Source organism: Malaclemys terrapin, chromosome 14 (genome assembly GCF_027887155.1).
Source record: "Malaclemys terrapin pileata isolate rMalTer1 chromosome 14, rMalTer1.hap1, whole genome shotgun sequence".
NCBI classification, from domain to species: Eukaryota; Metazoa; Chordata; order Testudines; family Emydidae; genus Malaclemys; species Malaclemys terrapin.
In genome coordinates this window covers 31233553-31250188 of record NC_071518.1, presented here as the reverse complement: position 1 = coordinate 31250188, position 16636 = coordinate 31233553, and the positions used below count along the sequence as shown (strand labels likewise).

Here is a 16636-nt window from a genome sequence, read left to right as displayed (position 1 = left end):
CCCATCCAAGTCACAGGAAGGTTTTAGCCCCTATAAATTAGCACTTTATAACAGAAATCATTTTGTATTCAAAACACAGAGTGATTGTTTCATTTTAACAAATTAAAGTGAAATAATTAGAATCATAAATCCCTTTTTCCTCCTAATACTAAAAGAATTAGTAGGTCTGAAAATATTTAATACCGAACCAAAAAAATAAGACGAAAGAAGCTCCCAGAATCCCATTTACCTTAAGAGCTGTCACTCTGCACTTTTAGTTGTCATGGCAGTGTATGCCTTGTCATGAATTACCAGTGCTGTTTGTTTTTTCTTTTATCAGTCATCAGCTGGGCCATTCATAACGATTTTTGGCAGCTCATCAGGGGAGTTCAAAGTTATTGCATAGTGCCCTATCAACTCTCACACCTCATTGTGTGAAACTGTTTACCATGTTGCCTTTTTCTGTAAATATTACAAGCAGTGCACTAAAAGGATAGATGCGTGAAAAAGAAATGGCTTAACCTTGTAACAGTTAGCTGAGATGGCAGTCTGTGTTGACTGATAATTCACAAGTCCTTGGGTTTCCGTTACTTTGCTAAATAACATGTAGACATTCCGCTTTGAAGTCTTGTATATGATAGTTAATTAAACAACATTTAATTTGGCTTAACATTTGTGTCAGTTTTGTGAAAGTGAGACTCTATAATTAGGGAATACAGATCAGGTTTCTGTCAGACTTATAACCTCTCACTCTAATTTAATGCCTACTTCCACAGTGCAATGTCACACTTGGTGTGCAGAATTTTTTCCCACTGTCTTTTACGCTTGACTAGTAACAAAGTTGCCCATATTACACAACTGACAGCAAATGGAATCATTCACATAGATGTAAGGGTGTATGATTTGCCAGGATTTAACAGGAAATTCACCCGTCAAAACAGATTACATTATTGGAATCAGTGTAAATAATATGATCCTGTGCTTTTACGCAAACATGGAATTTAGTTAGCACTATTCTATATTTCTAAGGGACCCACTACAATTTGTATGGTGCTTTCTAATAGATGTTTATATGGAAACATGGCACAGAATGAATGGCTTGTAATTAGAGTGCACTTTTCTGTATATTTGAGTCTGTTTCAAATACTGATTTCCTTGCAGTCGAAAAAATATAGTTGGGATGATATTGTTTACTGGAGGTTGATGCATAGGACATCAAACACATTTATAGAATCATGTTTTATACTATCTTATATTAATGTGGTTAATATGTCTAGAGTGGGGAAAAAAACCTCTCCCAAATATTAAGGGAAGTTGATTTATCATACTGTTCATTAAAGTCACCCTTGTAGTGTTTTCAAAAAAATTAATACTGAGCTTGTGGTCAAATCCAGCAATATAGTCATTCGTGTTTTATTTGTCTTAACAAATTTTCTGGGGATAGACCACACGTTCCTTTAAAAGGAAATAGTGCAATACCATATAGTTTTAATCCCCCTTTTCCTCTCTTCTACCATAAAAAAAGATGTCGGAGTTATGCCCATTGTGTGGGTAGACCAGTTATCTCACACAGGCTGGGTGTTGCAACTAGCTCGGTTTCACTAGTTAGAATTGGGTATATGCAGTTTGTCTCCAATGAGTGGCAACCTCACAATTATTACTCTTTTATCAAGCTTATATTGGTTACATTCCATGAATTAAAGGCTACTAAAATACTGAACTAGCTGGTAAATTTTTCCACTGTGAATTAGGATGTTCTGAGACCCACAAATGGATCTTGCATGGGGAGAATATATTAAAGCTAAGCAAAAGCCATACTTAAGAATCCAAAGGCCCCACTAACCAGGCTATGGAGCTCACTCAGCCGAGAGAAGTTTTAACTAACTGACTTAATGTTTTTTTTTCTCTTCTGTGATATCATTTTGAGACTTCCTGCTTCGTAGTTGATAATTGTGAATGACACATCACAAAATGATGATCTAGTGGACAGAGGACTGGACTGGGAGTCAGGAGAATTCTATTCTTGGCCTCTGCCACTGGCCTGGGTGACTAGCCATGTCACTTCACCTCTCTGTGCCTCCAGTTCCCTACCTGTAAGATGGGGACAATAATTACTTTCCCCTTTAAGACCTATAGATGAAAACCCCTCAATAAAAGCGAAGGATTTATTTTCATTTTATTTTGTCTGTGCAAGAAGGATTCAGATTTTATTTATTAAAAACGGAAAGTATTCCCCATGACACTTGATGTTAAAGAATAATGCCTTTAGGAATATCTACAGTGGACCGGGAAATACCAAGAAGATCAAACAGATAGGGAAAATAATTTAAAAAGGGATAGTTTCAAACTTATTCCGCACTGAAATGGTCCCTTGAGCCTGGCTAAGTGGGGGCACTGAGCAGAGAGAAAGGTGCCTAACTGTTTTTTTTTTTTTTTCCTGCTTTGATGTTTCGGAAGGGCTCCTTGAGACAAGTTTCTTAAAAAACATGTTCACATACAGATTTTAACTTGCTGCCACACACTGAATAGGCTATATATAGCACGGGGACCAGAACTCATAACTTCCATCTCCAAAAACAGCCATCTTGTACTTGAGTTGAAGGGCAATCTCTGTTAGCATATGAGCAGTAGTACAAAGGCTACTAGAAGATGAGGCAATTTCAGATAAACTCTTGACTATGCTTGATGTATTGCATTCCGTATGAGGAAATCATGACATGCAACATGTAGTGAGTGCATTATATAACCCAGTTAAGGCATCTGTTGTATGGCTCAAGAGTTCCATCTGACTGTCAGAAGCCAATCTACGTCTGTGATTGTATACGTATGCAGTTAGTTGACTTTAATGGGGTCTTTCTGAGCATCTGTCGATCAAGATACAATAGGCAGGTGCAACACCCTGATGAAATACTGTGCAGATGTAATATCTTGAATATACCTAGGTTGATACCATTCTTGGGAGTCCAAGATAGTAACTATGAGGCCAATTGTCAATGCAGGGGGAGTGGGGGAGGAGGAGAGTAACATTTATCCAGTACATAGGCTTTAAACAGAATTGTAAACGACTTCTGTAGTTGACGTTGGGGCAGATTCTCAGCTGGTATAAATTGGCAAAGCATCAGAGTAGCTAGGGTCTGGCACATGTCTCGAGATAAGACTCTCATAGCAGTGTGTGCTGTGGTTTCTGGAACTAACTCCGCTGTTTCCCAAAGATTGAGCTGTTTCATGAATATAGCCATATACTTGTATGTTACACAGTCAGTGCATGATCACCTGAATGTACGTAATGAAATTAAGGTAAGTTCATTGCATAACTTGATTAAAAGTGAAGTTCTAGGATTGGGTATGGTCCCCTCTTCCTTTTCTCAAAGCTCTTGAAACCCTGCTTTGTGTGGAAATCAACATAATGTCATTTTAGTCACAGAACACTTCCCTTTTGTTATAATTATGTCCTGTGTCATCTGGATATTCATACTCTGCCAGTTTTTAAAAATAATGTCAAGTTATTTTTTAAAAGGCCAGAAGTAGAAACAATTAGCAAGTAGCGACTCAAATGAAATAATTTCTCTTTCTAATTAAAGGGCCAGATTACAATCTTTAATGCACAGAATGCATTACTGTGTAACTTGAAACAATGAATGTTGTGCTTGCACCCACATGTATTGCAATATAATTTTTTTCAAGGTATTGGGGAGGGGGGGTGCTGTGCACTTTAAATTAGAAATTACTCAAAGTAGGAACCTAAAGACTCTCAGGATACAGAAAATTTAAATATATGGGGGAGGAGGGAGAACAGTGCTCCAGTGAGTGAGTGTGTGTGTGTGTGTGTGTGTGTATATATATAATTTTTTTGAAGCATTCAGGAATTTTTTTTTGTGGAAGTGTAAAATTCTCTGTACAAACACAATGCTAATAAGATGAGTATCAGTGTAATATCAATATTGTATCAACATTCCTTGCTAGACAGACAGGATAATTCATTTACTGGATCAAATATCAGACAGATCCATTGAGTTCAGTATCCTGTCACTAATGGGGGCCAGCACCAGATGTTTTCGAGGAAGGTACATAAAACCCTTCAGTAGGCAGTTATGGGGTAATTTTCTGATCTTCATGGTATTAATGACAGTATGTTTAAAATTATGATAGTTATCCTTTCTGAGGCTGATCAAGTATATCAAAAATTATTATTATAATGGGATGTATACTGATTTTTTTTGTAAAGGGTTTTTTTGTATTGTTAAATAGGTCATGAAAATGGATGAACGTTGGTATAGTAACTTTGCTTTGCAGCCTCTTTTCCCTGAGAAAAGATACACACTTTGAAATTTCATAAACTTAAGCATCATGCTTTCTTAGGATTCTTTATGTATAAAATATAGTTCATGGCAAGCTAAAGGGAATCTGTGTCCTATTGAAAGACCCTTTCTGTCTTATCTTTTCTTTGTTCAACAGGGAACAAAGTTTGTCATCCTAAGACACCAGACCTTTAACGAGGCTCAGGTAACCTCTGACAGTGCTTATGGTGCTAACAAAGCCTTTGTAGAAGACTTTGAGACTTCAATCAGCATTGACTTTCCAGAAGATGAGGAGTATGTTGGTGAAGTGCTAGACTGTGGTTCTTCGGATATATCAGCTCATGGAAGAACAGAAGAAGCTCAGCACGCAGATGAAAAAGATGACAGAAATAGCAGTATCCCAGAAGTTGTGATCACACAGGCAGATGAGGTGGGTGATAGACCATACCTGATATAAAATTCCTTTTTATCTTCTCTGATTTGTATTCTTAGCTGTGATCAGGAATACAGCATGTTGTTTCTAATTAATTCTTTAATTTTCTTTTATTTATGTTTTGCATTTAACAAAATTCTATTTCATGTTGGAAACTTCCTCCAACTAAAACCCAAAATGCATTGAAGGCTACTTTCTTTAATCAGTGGCATTTTTAATCTTATTATATGGTCCTCAGAAATGAATTTCTTTGTATGGTAGAGTACATATTTAAATAAATTAGCGTTATCCATGGTTATTTTGCCAACCATAATTTATATGCTTTTTAATTTTATCACAAAATAAAATCTCATTTCTAATATTCTGCACCATTTTTAGCATCATAGCAAATTACCTTGGAAAGAACTACAACACAGCCAATGAAATATCTCACATGCATTTTTAAAAACTTAAAATGCATGTCAAATATTCAGCCTGATTAACTAATGAATCTTGCCAGCCTCTTGTATTGTGACACTTTTAGTCAATGTTTCAAAATTCATAGTTATATCAAAATTTGCAAAGTAAAATATTTAGTACAATATATCCATTTAGTACTTTGAAAAGTTCTAAAATATTGTTTTTTCCTATTGGTGATATATTGTAAAAAATGCAGGTACAGTCCTTTAATCTAATTTATATATTTTTTTCACATACTTTAATTCAAACATAAAATCCATAGAAAGTAATGGCTGTTGGCAAAATGTATGTCAAGATTTTTTTTAAAGTAATATTTAAAGCCTCTATCCTGCAAAACACTTATTGCTAATTGCATAGTTTGTCACTGCAAGTAGTCCCATTTGAGCCCTAAAACAGTATCCGGATGAATCCCATAAGACTATTGACTTCTTCAATGTAAGCTTTTAATATGATAAAAATTCTTTACTTTGAATGAATAGGGAAATTATCCAACTGGAGCAAAGTACTGTAATCTTATAGTACTTTTGTTGTCCTCCATGAAGTTTAAGTATTGGTATTGTTAGATTTACCAGCAGCCTTCAATACTGTTGAACATGATGTGGTGCTGACTTTCCTGGAGATGACCACAGAGTGGATGGGATTGCTTGTGATAGATTCAGTTTCTTTTTTTGGTGGGAGTTCTCAAAGGATAGCATGGGACAATTGCTTGTCCTTCCTGAGTGTCTTTCATGTGGAGTTATGCGGTCCCCTTGTATGTTTGCTTTTGTTTAACATGTATATGGGGCCACTGGGGAGTTAGTGACAATACCCAGTATACTAATAGCATCCATTCTAGATGTACATATCATCTGACCTAGATAGAGATGCCAGTTGCCCAGTGACTGGTTGAGATTGAGGAGTGGATGAAGGCTAGCGGGCAGAGACACAATCAGGCTAAGAAGGGTTATCGATGGCTGGAAGATACAGTGAGGATAATATCCGGCTTCACTGGGTCTAGGGCCGTGGTTAGATCCGCAGTAGCTGCTAGAAGATCAGGTAACCCAAACAGCCAGAATGGCTTCCTACCCCCTCCATTTATGTGTGTGTCTTTAGTGTTTGCATCATCATCCATTAAGTAAAAAAACAAAACCTAAAAAGCAGAGTTTGTGTCTACAGACTTAGTGTCCTCTGGCACCTGGTTCTCCTTTGGAGGCATCTCCCCCAGATAGCCCAACTGGTACTCAGTCTAGGGGTCCTCTTGGATTCCTGTGTTGCTGCTGGGTGCCTACATAGCGACAACTACAAATAATGTTTTTGATCTATGATTAGCCTGAAGCCTGTGGACTTGGCCACTTTTCCATTCCTTCAAGACCTCCAAGGTGGATTACTGCAATTTAGTGCACATAAGAATGTTATTTTTAAATTTATTTATTTTAATCAGCTAGTCCAGAATGCATCAGCCATGTCAAGGCATGTGAAAGTTCAGGGTGGAGCTTGTGAATGCAGGAGATGGCATTCTTGGCAGTAGGGCTGAGACTTCAGAACTTGTTACACAAGGTGATAAAAGTGACTGCGAATCTCATTGCCTTCAGACTAATGTATAAAATTCGTTTAATCGAGTTAGCTTTCTCACCACTGCAACAAAAAACAGCAACGAGAGGAGGAGGAAAAAGAGGTGAAGGCAAGAAGGAAGAGGAAGTGAGCAGCAGAGTAGATAGGCCCGCTGACAGAAATTCCGGGTCCCAGGGCCATGGCTGTCCCTGGCGGGGGGGGGGTGGAGTCAGGGGCGGAAGTGACGAATACGTCACTTCAGGGATCGCCCACGCCGGTCCGCAGGGCCCGGAGCGGTCTTGCACGCCTAAGCACCCTGTGGCTCGCCGGGGTGATTTAAAAGGGCTGGGGGCCCACAGGCCCTTTTAAATTACCTGGGTCCTTGGGCAATTGCCCCCTTTGCCCTCCCTGTCAGCGGGCCTGTGGGTAGAGAACAACGAAAAGAGAGAGGAGGCGTAAATAAATAAGGACTAAATGATAGGGCTGTCAAGAGATTAAAAAAATTAATCACAGGATTAATTGCGCTGTTGAACAATAATAGAATACCATTTGTTTAAACATTTTTGGATGTTTTCTATATTTTCAAATATATTGATTTCAATTACAACACAGAATACAAAGCGTACAGTGCTCACTTTATATTTCTTTTTGATTACAAATATTTGCACTGTAAAAAACAAAAGAAATAGTATTTTTCAATTCACCTAATACAAATACTGTAGTGCAATCTCTTTATCATAAAAATTGAACTTACAAATGTAGAATTATGTACAAAAAAAACTGCATTCAGAACCAAACAATGTAAAACTTTAAGGCCTACAAGTCCACCCAGTCCTACTTCTTGTTCAGCCAGTTGCTCAAACAATTTTTTTTTTACATTTTTAGGAGCTAATGCTGCCCGCTTCTTGTTTACAATGTCACCTGAAAGTGAGAACAGGCATTTGCATGGCATTGTTGTAGTTGGCATTGCAAGATATTTACGTGCCAGTTGCGCCACCATTCCAGAGGACATGCATCCATGCTGATGACGGATTCTGCTCAATAATGAACCAAAGCAGAGCTGACCGACACATGTTCTTTTTCATCATCTGAGTCAGATGCCATCAACAGAAGGTTAATTTTCTTTTTTGGTGGTTTGGGTTCTGTAGTTTCCACATCAGAGTGTTGCTCTTTTAAGATTTATGAAAGCATGCTCCACACCTCATTCCTCTCAGATTTGGGAAGGCACTTCAGATTCTTAAACCTTGGTTCGAATGCTGTAGCTATCTTTTTAGAAATCTGGTATTGGAACCTTCTTTGTGTTTTGTCAAATCTGCAGTAAAAGTGTTCTTAAATCAAACAACGTATGCTGGTTCGTCATCCAAAACTGCTATAACATGAAATATATGGCAGAATGAGGGTAAAACCATGGAGCAGGAGACATACAATTCTCCTCCAAGGAGTGCAGTCACAAATTTAATTAACGATTTTTTTTTTTAACAAGCATAATCATCATGGAAGCATGTCCTCTGGAATGATGGCTGAAGCATGAAGGGGCATACGAATGTTTAGCATATCTGGCATATAAATACCTTGCAATGCCGGCTACAAAAGTGCAATGCGAATGCCTGTTCTCACTTTCAGGTGACATTGTAAATAAGAAGCAGGCAGCATTGGCTCCCGTAAATGTAAACAAACTTGTTTCTCTTAGCAATTGGCTGAACAAGAAGTAAGACTGAGTGGAATTGTAGGTTCTAAAGTTTATTTTTTAGACTGCTTTGTTATTGAGTGCAGTTATGTAACAAAAAAAATCTATACCTTTGTAAGTTGCACTTTCACAATAAAGAGATTGCACTACAGTACTTGTATGAGGTGAATTGAAAAATACAATTTCTTTTGTTTGTCACTTTTACTGTGAAAATATTTGTAATCAAAAGTAATATAAAGTGAGCACTGTACTCTTTGTGTTCTGTGTTGTAATTGAAATCGAGATATTTGAAAATGTAGAAAAACATCCAAAAATATTTTATACATTTCAATTGTTATTCTATTGTTTAACAGTGCGATTAAAACTGTGATGCATTGTGATTAATTTTTTTGAGTTAATTGCGTGAGTTAACTGATTAATCGACAGCCCTACTAAATAAATCCATCCCCCAACAGCCCTAGACAGTTTTGGGGGGAAATTAGATATGCATATTGTTGGGTTTTCTTTTTATTCTATCTTCAGAAGTACTCAGGTGTTATGGTGATGGGCACTCTTATAAGAACCTAGACAGAAAGATATAAGTCAGATAGAGTTAGGATCATATAAATGCCTTTTCCCTCCCCCCCCCCCCCCCAAATTCAATGCATAATTTACTATGTGAATTCCTGGAATGGCTTTATCCTATACAGACCAGGCTAAAAGGAATTCTATAAATGTATAATAGCTGTATTTCATAGGAATGGACTACAGGAATTTATGTAACTTAATATATTTTAAAGAGCTGGTTGGAAATTTGACATCGAAATAAAGGCTTTATTGGATTCAGAGAGAGAAATTAAAAAATTCATGCAAACTGATTTCCACTTTGCCACGAGTCTAGCGGTTCACACGCTTATCTACCACAAGCCAAAAATACACAACTTCTTTCTACAGCATATAAGGAATATACTGTGCCCCAGCATTTCTGACCTAATCTCTCTAGTTTTCTCATTTTCAAACTGGATCATGGTTTTGTTTTTGTTAAGGGCTCAACTAGGAAACCCTAGACTCAACATTCTGCAAGGCTTCAACCCAGCCCCCAGCTGGACCTGTGCACTGTAGTGCGTCAACAGCTGAGGTCTAATGTCTGGCAAAAAATACTTTCATGCACAAAAACACTCATGTACCACAGGTGTTTGATTTTTAATGCCTGTATTCAGAGATGTTTGCACACCAAAGTGTACATAAACAGGTGTGTCTGTGTAGATTTGTACACAGAGTTGGAGGCCCTGGTGTGAAACTTAGGCCCTGAAGATCTGCGATGAATGTACATATGTTCATACCACAGCTCTCTATAGGGGAGGATATATTTTGGACCTCTAAAAAATACATCTATATTCTGGGAGAGAGATCCATTTCCCCTGCTGATTGACTTAGTGGATTCCTGTGACTCCTAGGACTCTAAGGGTTGTCTACACTTACCGGATGATCGACACTGCGGTGGCGATGCATCGGCGGTTGATTTGGCAGGTCTAGTGGAGGCCCACTAAATCGACTGCCGATCGCTCTCCCATTGACTCCTGGATTCCAGCGGATCAAGAAGAGTAGGGGGAGTTGATAGGAGAGCGTCTCCCGACGTCATGTAGTGTGGATCCTGTGGTAAGTAGATCTTACCTACATCGATTTGAGTTGCGCTATTCACGTAACTCAAATTGCGTAGCTTAGATCAACTTTTCCCTTTAGTGTAGACAAGGTCTTAGAGGAGAGCCAAAGGTGATAAACTCTATTTCCCATGCTGCCTACATGCAGTTAGCTGAGGACCATAATGTGTCTGTGTGTATGCATGCAGTCATGGATTATTAGAGTTCCATATCAGTTATCTCAAGCACTTTTTTGGTTTGGACTCATAGGCGACACTATATTGCCTAATTTATCAATAGTATATGCTCATATCCTATTGTTAAATGATTCTTTTTCTCCTGTCTTGCCAAGAAAATGCAGATTTGCAAACAAGTTAATCTCATATGTTGACATGTAGCTAATATCCTGTTCTATTAGTTATGAATGCTATTAATAGATTTATTTTCTTTAGTCTTCCGAGTAGGTGTCTGCTTTATCTGATGTTTAATAATGAGAAAATATTTCTTTATACATTTATGTAATTTATTTATGTTCACTACTATCAATGTAATGTATACTTAATAATTACATACCAAATAGATTGTATGTTACTATACATGATATAAAGAATATATCTGTGTTTGATAATCATCGAAATACACATTGGCCCCAGAAATACAGCTGCTGAGACATACAGCTATTGAGGAAATGATGTAACATTGTACATGTGGCACAAGTATCCAATCTTCTCAGGGTATCTAGTTAAGTAATGTTTTACGTAACACAAGATTCTCTAAACATTTTCTTTTCATTTCTCCAGTTGGTTCTAGACATGATGAATCTGAGAAATTTGACTTTTTTTATTGTTGTTGCCTGACAGGTGAACTATTTAGAGATGATTCAAATTTTAATAATGGCAAAAATTGCTTGCTTCTAAAACTTGTATATAAAGTGTACAGTTCTAGCATTATTCTGAGATACTAATGGGGTCCAAAAATCATACCACTATCTGAAAATGACTTGCGTACTAACTAAGAATACTATTAAGAGAAACTGGAGGAAAACAAATGATACTCTTTAGTTTTTGGATTGGACCCCACTTTGTGTCGTCAGTTTCATTGATTTTTTTCCTGCACATTAAGAGGCACTTAGTATTTTGTTGAGTGTTAGTTTTCCTTGTTTGTATGAGTCTTTCACACAACGACAAGGGAAAGAACGACATTCCTTTAAAAAAAAATGCAATTGTAAAACCTCAAAGGGTAGCAGGAGGACTCCAAGGAAGGCGTAGAGCCTGAAATTACTTTTTAACTCCCTGTTTAGTTATTTGTCCTCCTCCAGCACCTAAAGATCTCCAGGACAGTGTGCTTTTAAGTTTAAGCTGTTTGAACTCCAATTATTATGCTGAAGGCTGAAGCTCCAGTGGTGTGTAGACACCACCTTATTTTAATGTTTCCATAATTTTTTATAACCTATGCTCAAGTTGGTTCATGAGATGGCTAATTTTTGTGTGTTAAATGTTGAGGTTTTGTCACAGGTGGGGATATTAAATTACTCTCACCAAAGGCTCTTAAGCAAAGTAAGCAGTCATGGGATAAGAGGGAAGGTCCTCTTATGGATCAGTAACTGGAAACAAAGGGTAGGAATTAATGATCACCTTTCAGATCACCTAGGAGAGAGAGAAATAGTGGTGCCCCCCAGGGATCTTTACTAGGACCGTCCTATTCAACATATTCATAAATGATCAGGAAAAAGGGATAAATAGGTGGGAAATTTGCAGATACAAAATTACTCAGGATAATTAAGTCCAAAGCAGACTGAGAGGAGTTACAAAGAGATCTCACAAAATTGGGTGACTGGGCAACAAAATGGCTGATGAAATTCAATGTTGATAAATGCAAGATAATGCACACTGGAAAACATAATCTCAACTATACATACAAATGATGGAGTCTGAATTAACTGTTACCACTCAAGAAAGAGATCTTGGAGTTGTTGTGGATAGTTCTTGGAAAACATCTGCTCAGTGTGCAGTGTCAGGTAATAGAATGATAGGAACCATTAGGAAAGGGATAGAAAATAAATAGTAAATATCATAATGCCACTATATAAATCCACACCTACACCTTGAATACTGCATACAATTCTGGTCCCCCCCATCTCAAAAAAAAAAAAAAAAAAAGTATAAGAATTGGAAAAAGTACAGAGAAGGGCAACAAAAATGATTTGGGGTATGAAACAGCTTTCATATGAGGAGAAATTAAAAAGATGGGGAATGTTTAGCTTAGGAAAGAGACGACTAAGGGGGGATCTGACGAGGTCTATAAAAATCATGATTAGTATGGAGAAAGTGAATAAGGAAGTGTTATTTACTCCTTCACTTAACACAACCAGTGTCACCTGATTAAATTAATAGGCATCAGGTTTGAAAAAAACAATAGGAACTATTTCTTCACACAACACAGTCAACCTGTGGCACTCATTGCCAGGGATGTTATGAAGGCCAAAACTATAATTTGAGTTCAAAAAAGAATTAGATTGCACAAGGCAAGCCGTACAATATAGAGTAGAAATGCTGACACAGGTGGTCAGTGGAACTGGAAAACACAGATGTTCGAGACACATTCTATGTATGGAGAATTCTTGGTTTATGTGATTTAAGACATTCTGTGTATCACCTCTGAAAATCAGGCCCTAGGTTTCTAAAGCTGGAGGATAGGTTAGTCAAGATGGTCTGTGATACAATACCATCCTCTGTGTCCCTAGCCTCTGATTGCCAGAAGCTAGGAGTGGATGGCAGGGGATGGATCACTTGATAATTGCCCTGTTCTGTTCATTCCCTCTGAAGCACTTGGCATTGGTCACCCCTGGAAGACAGGATACTGGTCTAGATTGACCTTTGGGCTGACCCCCAGAATGGCCGTTCTTATATACTTTTCAAAGGAGTTATCCACCATGTTGTTAACCTATGGGTTATTAATAAATAAAATAGTTGTATGTGAATTACAATGGCTAACTAAATTAGAGTTTTTTTTTATTTCAAAATTAAAACGTAATTCTTTCAGGATTTGGGGGAATCATGACTTTTGCATGAGTGTGGATGCTGGTGTCTGACAGTTGCAAGTGTCATATTTGCATCAAATATTCTTGCAAGGATGAGGGGAAGAATTATAATTCCTTTTATTATAGAATCTGCATGCTCATGCTGTAGCAATGCTTCCTTTTTCCTATTATCATCTGTGTTTATAATGGGAACTTGAGTTAAATTAAAGGGCACTGGAGAAAACCAGCAATGATATTAGACTTCATTTGATTTTTGAAGTCGTAGTAGTACTAATAAATACCAACTGGCTCTTATATAGTGTTTTTATTAGTAGATCTGCAAGCACTTTACAAAGAAGGTAAGTTTCAATGGGAAACTGAGGCACGGGAAGGACAGTGACAGGCCCAGTGTCACCCAGCAGACCAGTGGCAGAGCCAGGAATTGAAGTCAATTCTCCTGCTCACCAGTCCAGTTCTTCACCCATTAGGCCAGTGGTTGTCAAACTTTTTTTTTCTGGTGACCCAGTTGAAGAAAATTGTTGATACCCATGACCCAGCGGAGCTGGGGATGAGGGGTGTGGGAGGGGCTCATGGCTGGGACAGAGGGTTGTGGGGTGGGGCTGAGGATGAGGGGTTTTGGGTGCAGGAGGGGGCTCCAGGTTTGGGGGGGCTCAGGGCTGGGGCAGGGGGTTGGGGCACAGGGTTGGGGCACAGGTTTTCCTCAGGCGGCTGTCGGTCAGCAGCGCAGCAGAGGGGGTGCTTCCTTCCTGTCCTGGCACCGTGGACCGTGCTGCACCCCAGAAGTGGCCAGCAGTAGGTCCTGCTCTGCGTGGCTCTCGCCCGCAGGCACCGCCCCCCCGGCTCCGGCCAATGGGAGTGTGGAGCCGGGGCTCAGGGTGGGTGCAGTGCATGGAGCCCCACAGCCCCCCCGCCTAGGAGCCGGACCTGCTGCTGGGTGTTTCTAGGGTGCAGCGCGGTGTCAGAACAGGTAGGGACTAGCCTGCCTTAGCCTTAGCCAGGAAGCACGGCAGACGGGACTTTTAATGGCCCAGTCAGCTGTGCTGACCAGAGCTGCTGCAACCCAGTGCCTTACATTCCGCGACCCAGTTTGAAAACCGGTGCATTAGGCCATACTGCCTAATTGTGATGCATTTGGAAAATAGGTGAATATTTAAAGATTTTCTATGCTATTGTTCAGAAAATGAGTAAGAAACTATATCAGAATCCATCCTGGGCTTTCTCAATCAAAGATAAACTTCTACTCCAGAGCAAAGGATGACAATGCGAGTATGACAAAGAAACTCTATCATGCAGAGATGAGGATGCCAACTCTACCATGCAAAGAACTCAACTAAGGAGGAGAGTGTTGTAGGGAGCCCAATGCTCTGGGAGTTGAACTGAAAGGGAAGCGGACCAGTCTTGAAGGGATCATTTGTGACCCTCTCCTGTGGGGTTCAGGGCACCATAGCTGTGTGATTTCTGGCAGCCTGTGAACATGGCTTCCAGCTCCCTCTCTCCCCACCCACCCCCAGTCCTAGCACCACCTTTTCCCACTCTTTATTAGAAGGGATGGAGCAAAGAGTCTCTTCTTCATTGGTGCAGGCAGCTGGTGGCTAAGTTCACAGGAACATCTAGCTGAGGTGAGGGGCAGCTCTGAGAGAGAAAAGGGAATGCTGGGGAGCTGGGTTCAGCCCCTCCCAAGATAAGGCCCCACCATTCAAATAGGGGTGTGTGTGTGTGTGTGTTTCCCTCACTTGAACAGAGCTCCCTCCACTCCTCTTGATACTGCTAAATTGATGGAATACTGCTAAAATAAGCTGACATGGCTTTTCCCCCCCCCCCTGCAGTCCTAATGGGCAACTTGATTTTTGCCTTTGGAATGCATCAGATATGATCCAAATGTCAGAGATTTAAAGAAATTACCTTGGAGTTTCCTTGCAATGTACCACAGAGGTTTTATTCTTCCTTCTGTGAGCTACTCACTTCTTTTGTATATTGGCGGCCGGTCAAAAGATATTAGGCAATTGAGCATCGGCCACATAAGCGTTGGTGGGGGTCAGCAAATGCAGCCAGAAACTCAGCCTAACAAATGCCAGCAAGATTGAAGGGTTTGCATTGGAATTAATTGCACATTTGTTAACGGGTTTGTACTTTTGGAAAGAGGTCTCCAGGTTGAAAGGATGTCAGTGTGACATACTTCTCAACCTTTGACTGTGCTTAATTTCAGAATGTAACAGAGGAAATCTTTGAATGACAGAAATGGATATCCTGTCCAGACTGAATCAATGGATAGGTAATGGAGCAAAATGTATCTCCAGCGCTGTCCCAGGTATATCTTCCCTGATGAACATTGGCACTTCACATGATAATGATAGCAGCATTGTAGTGGGGGATTTGTATCAAAGTAGCTAAGCATTTGTAGTCTATTTACTCTGTTTCCCTATTTTATTCGCGTTTCTTCAGGGTTACTACTGAAATTAACGTGTTTCACTGCCCAGATCTCTTTTCTGATTGACACTTAACATCTGTCAGTGGCCATCTATATTTTGATTTGCACTGTTTGTAATCGTTTTCCTTCATCCCCATATAAGATGGATTTCTCATTTCGCACCTGGTTTACCTAACTTTGCATTCTCGGAGTCAACTGTTAGTGCTGAAATCTGCATACTAACACAGAATGGCTCGATACGCCTTCTACACTCTCTCAGTGAGGCAACCACATTGGGGTGGGTGGGTGGCTGGGTGGAGGAAGCGCGCTGGGATAGAGGGAACCAAATGTTTTAGTCTTCCATCTGCATTAAGGGGGACTTCCCCAAGCAAGTAATAGGTTGGAGCCCATGGCCCCATGGTGTAGGCTCAGTTCTCACCACCTCTTTGGTGGCTGCTGTTCTATTTTTCTGAACCAAAACAGAACATTTTTGTTTATGCTGAGATATCCAAAGGAGATGAAAGGAGTTAAGTGTCCAACTCCTATTGAAATGTATTGGGAGTTGGGTACCTAATTCCTGTAGACTCCTTTGAATATACCAGGCTTAACATGTCATTCTCACTTCCTCCTCACTTGAGGAAAGTATGTAACTACATTCTAGACCAATTCTCCTCATCTAGAAAGTCTAGCAGGCAGATCATTTTCAAGTCATCCAAGACTCTTCTTCATTGATAGGTGAATAGTGTATAGGATTTCATTTGTAGCACTGATGTGATTTTATTAAAATTAGCAATCTTCTATTAAATTATAATATTTATAGTGCACTACGACACCTTTGTTATGACACATTCTGCAGTATTTTAGTTACCTAAAACTGAGAGTTCTAAAAGTGATTTCAGAATCTCCTGCAGCTATATATTTGTCTTGCTGATGTGTGTGGTGCGGATTATCATACAATATTGTAACATGCTCTAACATATCATCAGATATGTGAAAAAGTGAGTTAATAATGTGAATGTCTGCTATCCTGCTGCTTTGTAAAACCATTCTTAATTTAATCCATACACTAAGTGTGCTTTCCAGTTACAAAAATTTATGATATATATCAGGCAGGAGTGAAACCGTGATACAGAATTGTGACTGATGTAAAACAGACATACAAAATGAGTAGCATTAGGACATTT

General features: G+C 39.2%; 1 protein-coding gene across 1 annotated transcript in view; it reads left to right on the top strand.

Annotated features, from left to right (window-relative positions):
* Positions 1-16636, top strand: part of LOC128848967 (uncharacterized) — an 83856-nt gene that overhangs the window by 50736 nt on the left and 16484 nt on the right. Inside the window, exons 4-5 of the mRNA XM_054049277.1 lie at positions 4435-4707; positions 7585-7655. Of these exons, the coding sequence (XP_053905252.1) occupies positions 4435-4707; positions 7585-7655 (344 nt within the window). The remainder of the gene's footprint in view (positions 1-4434; positions 4708-7584; positions 7656-16636) is intronic.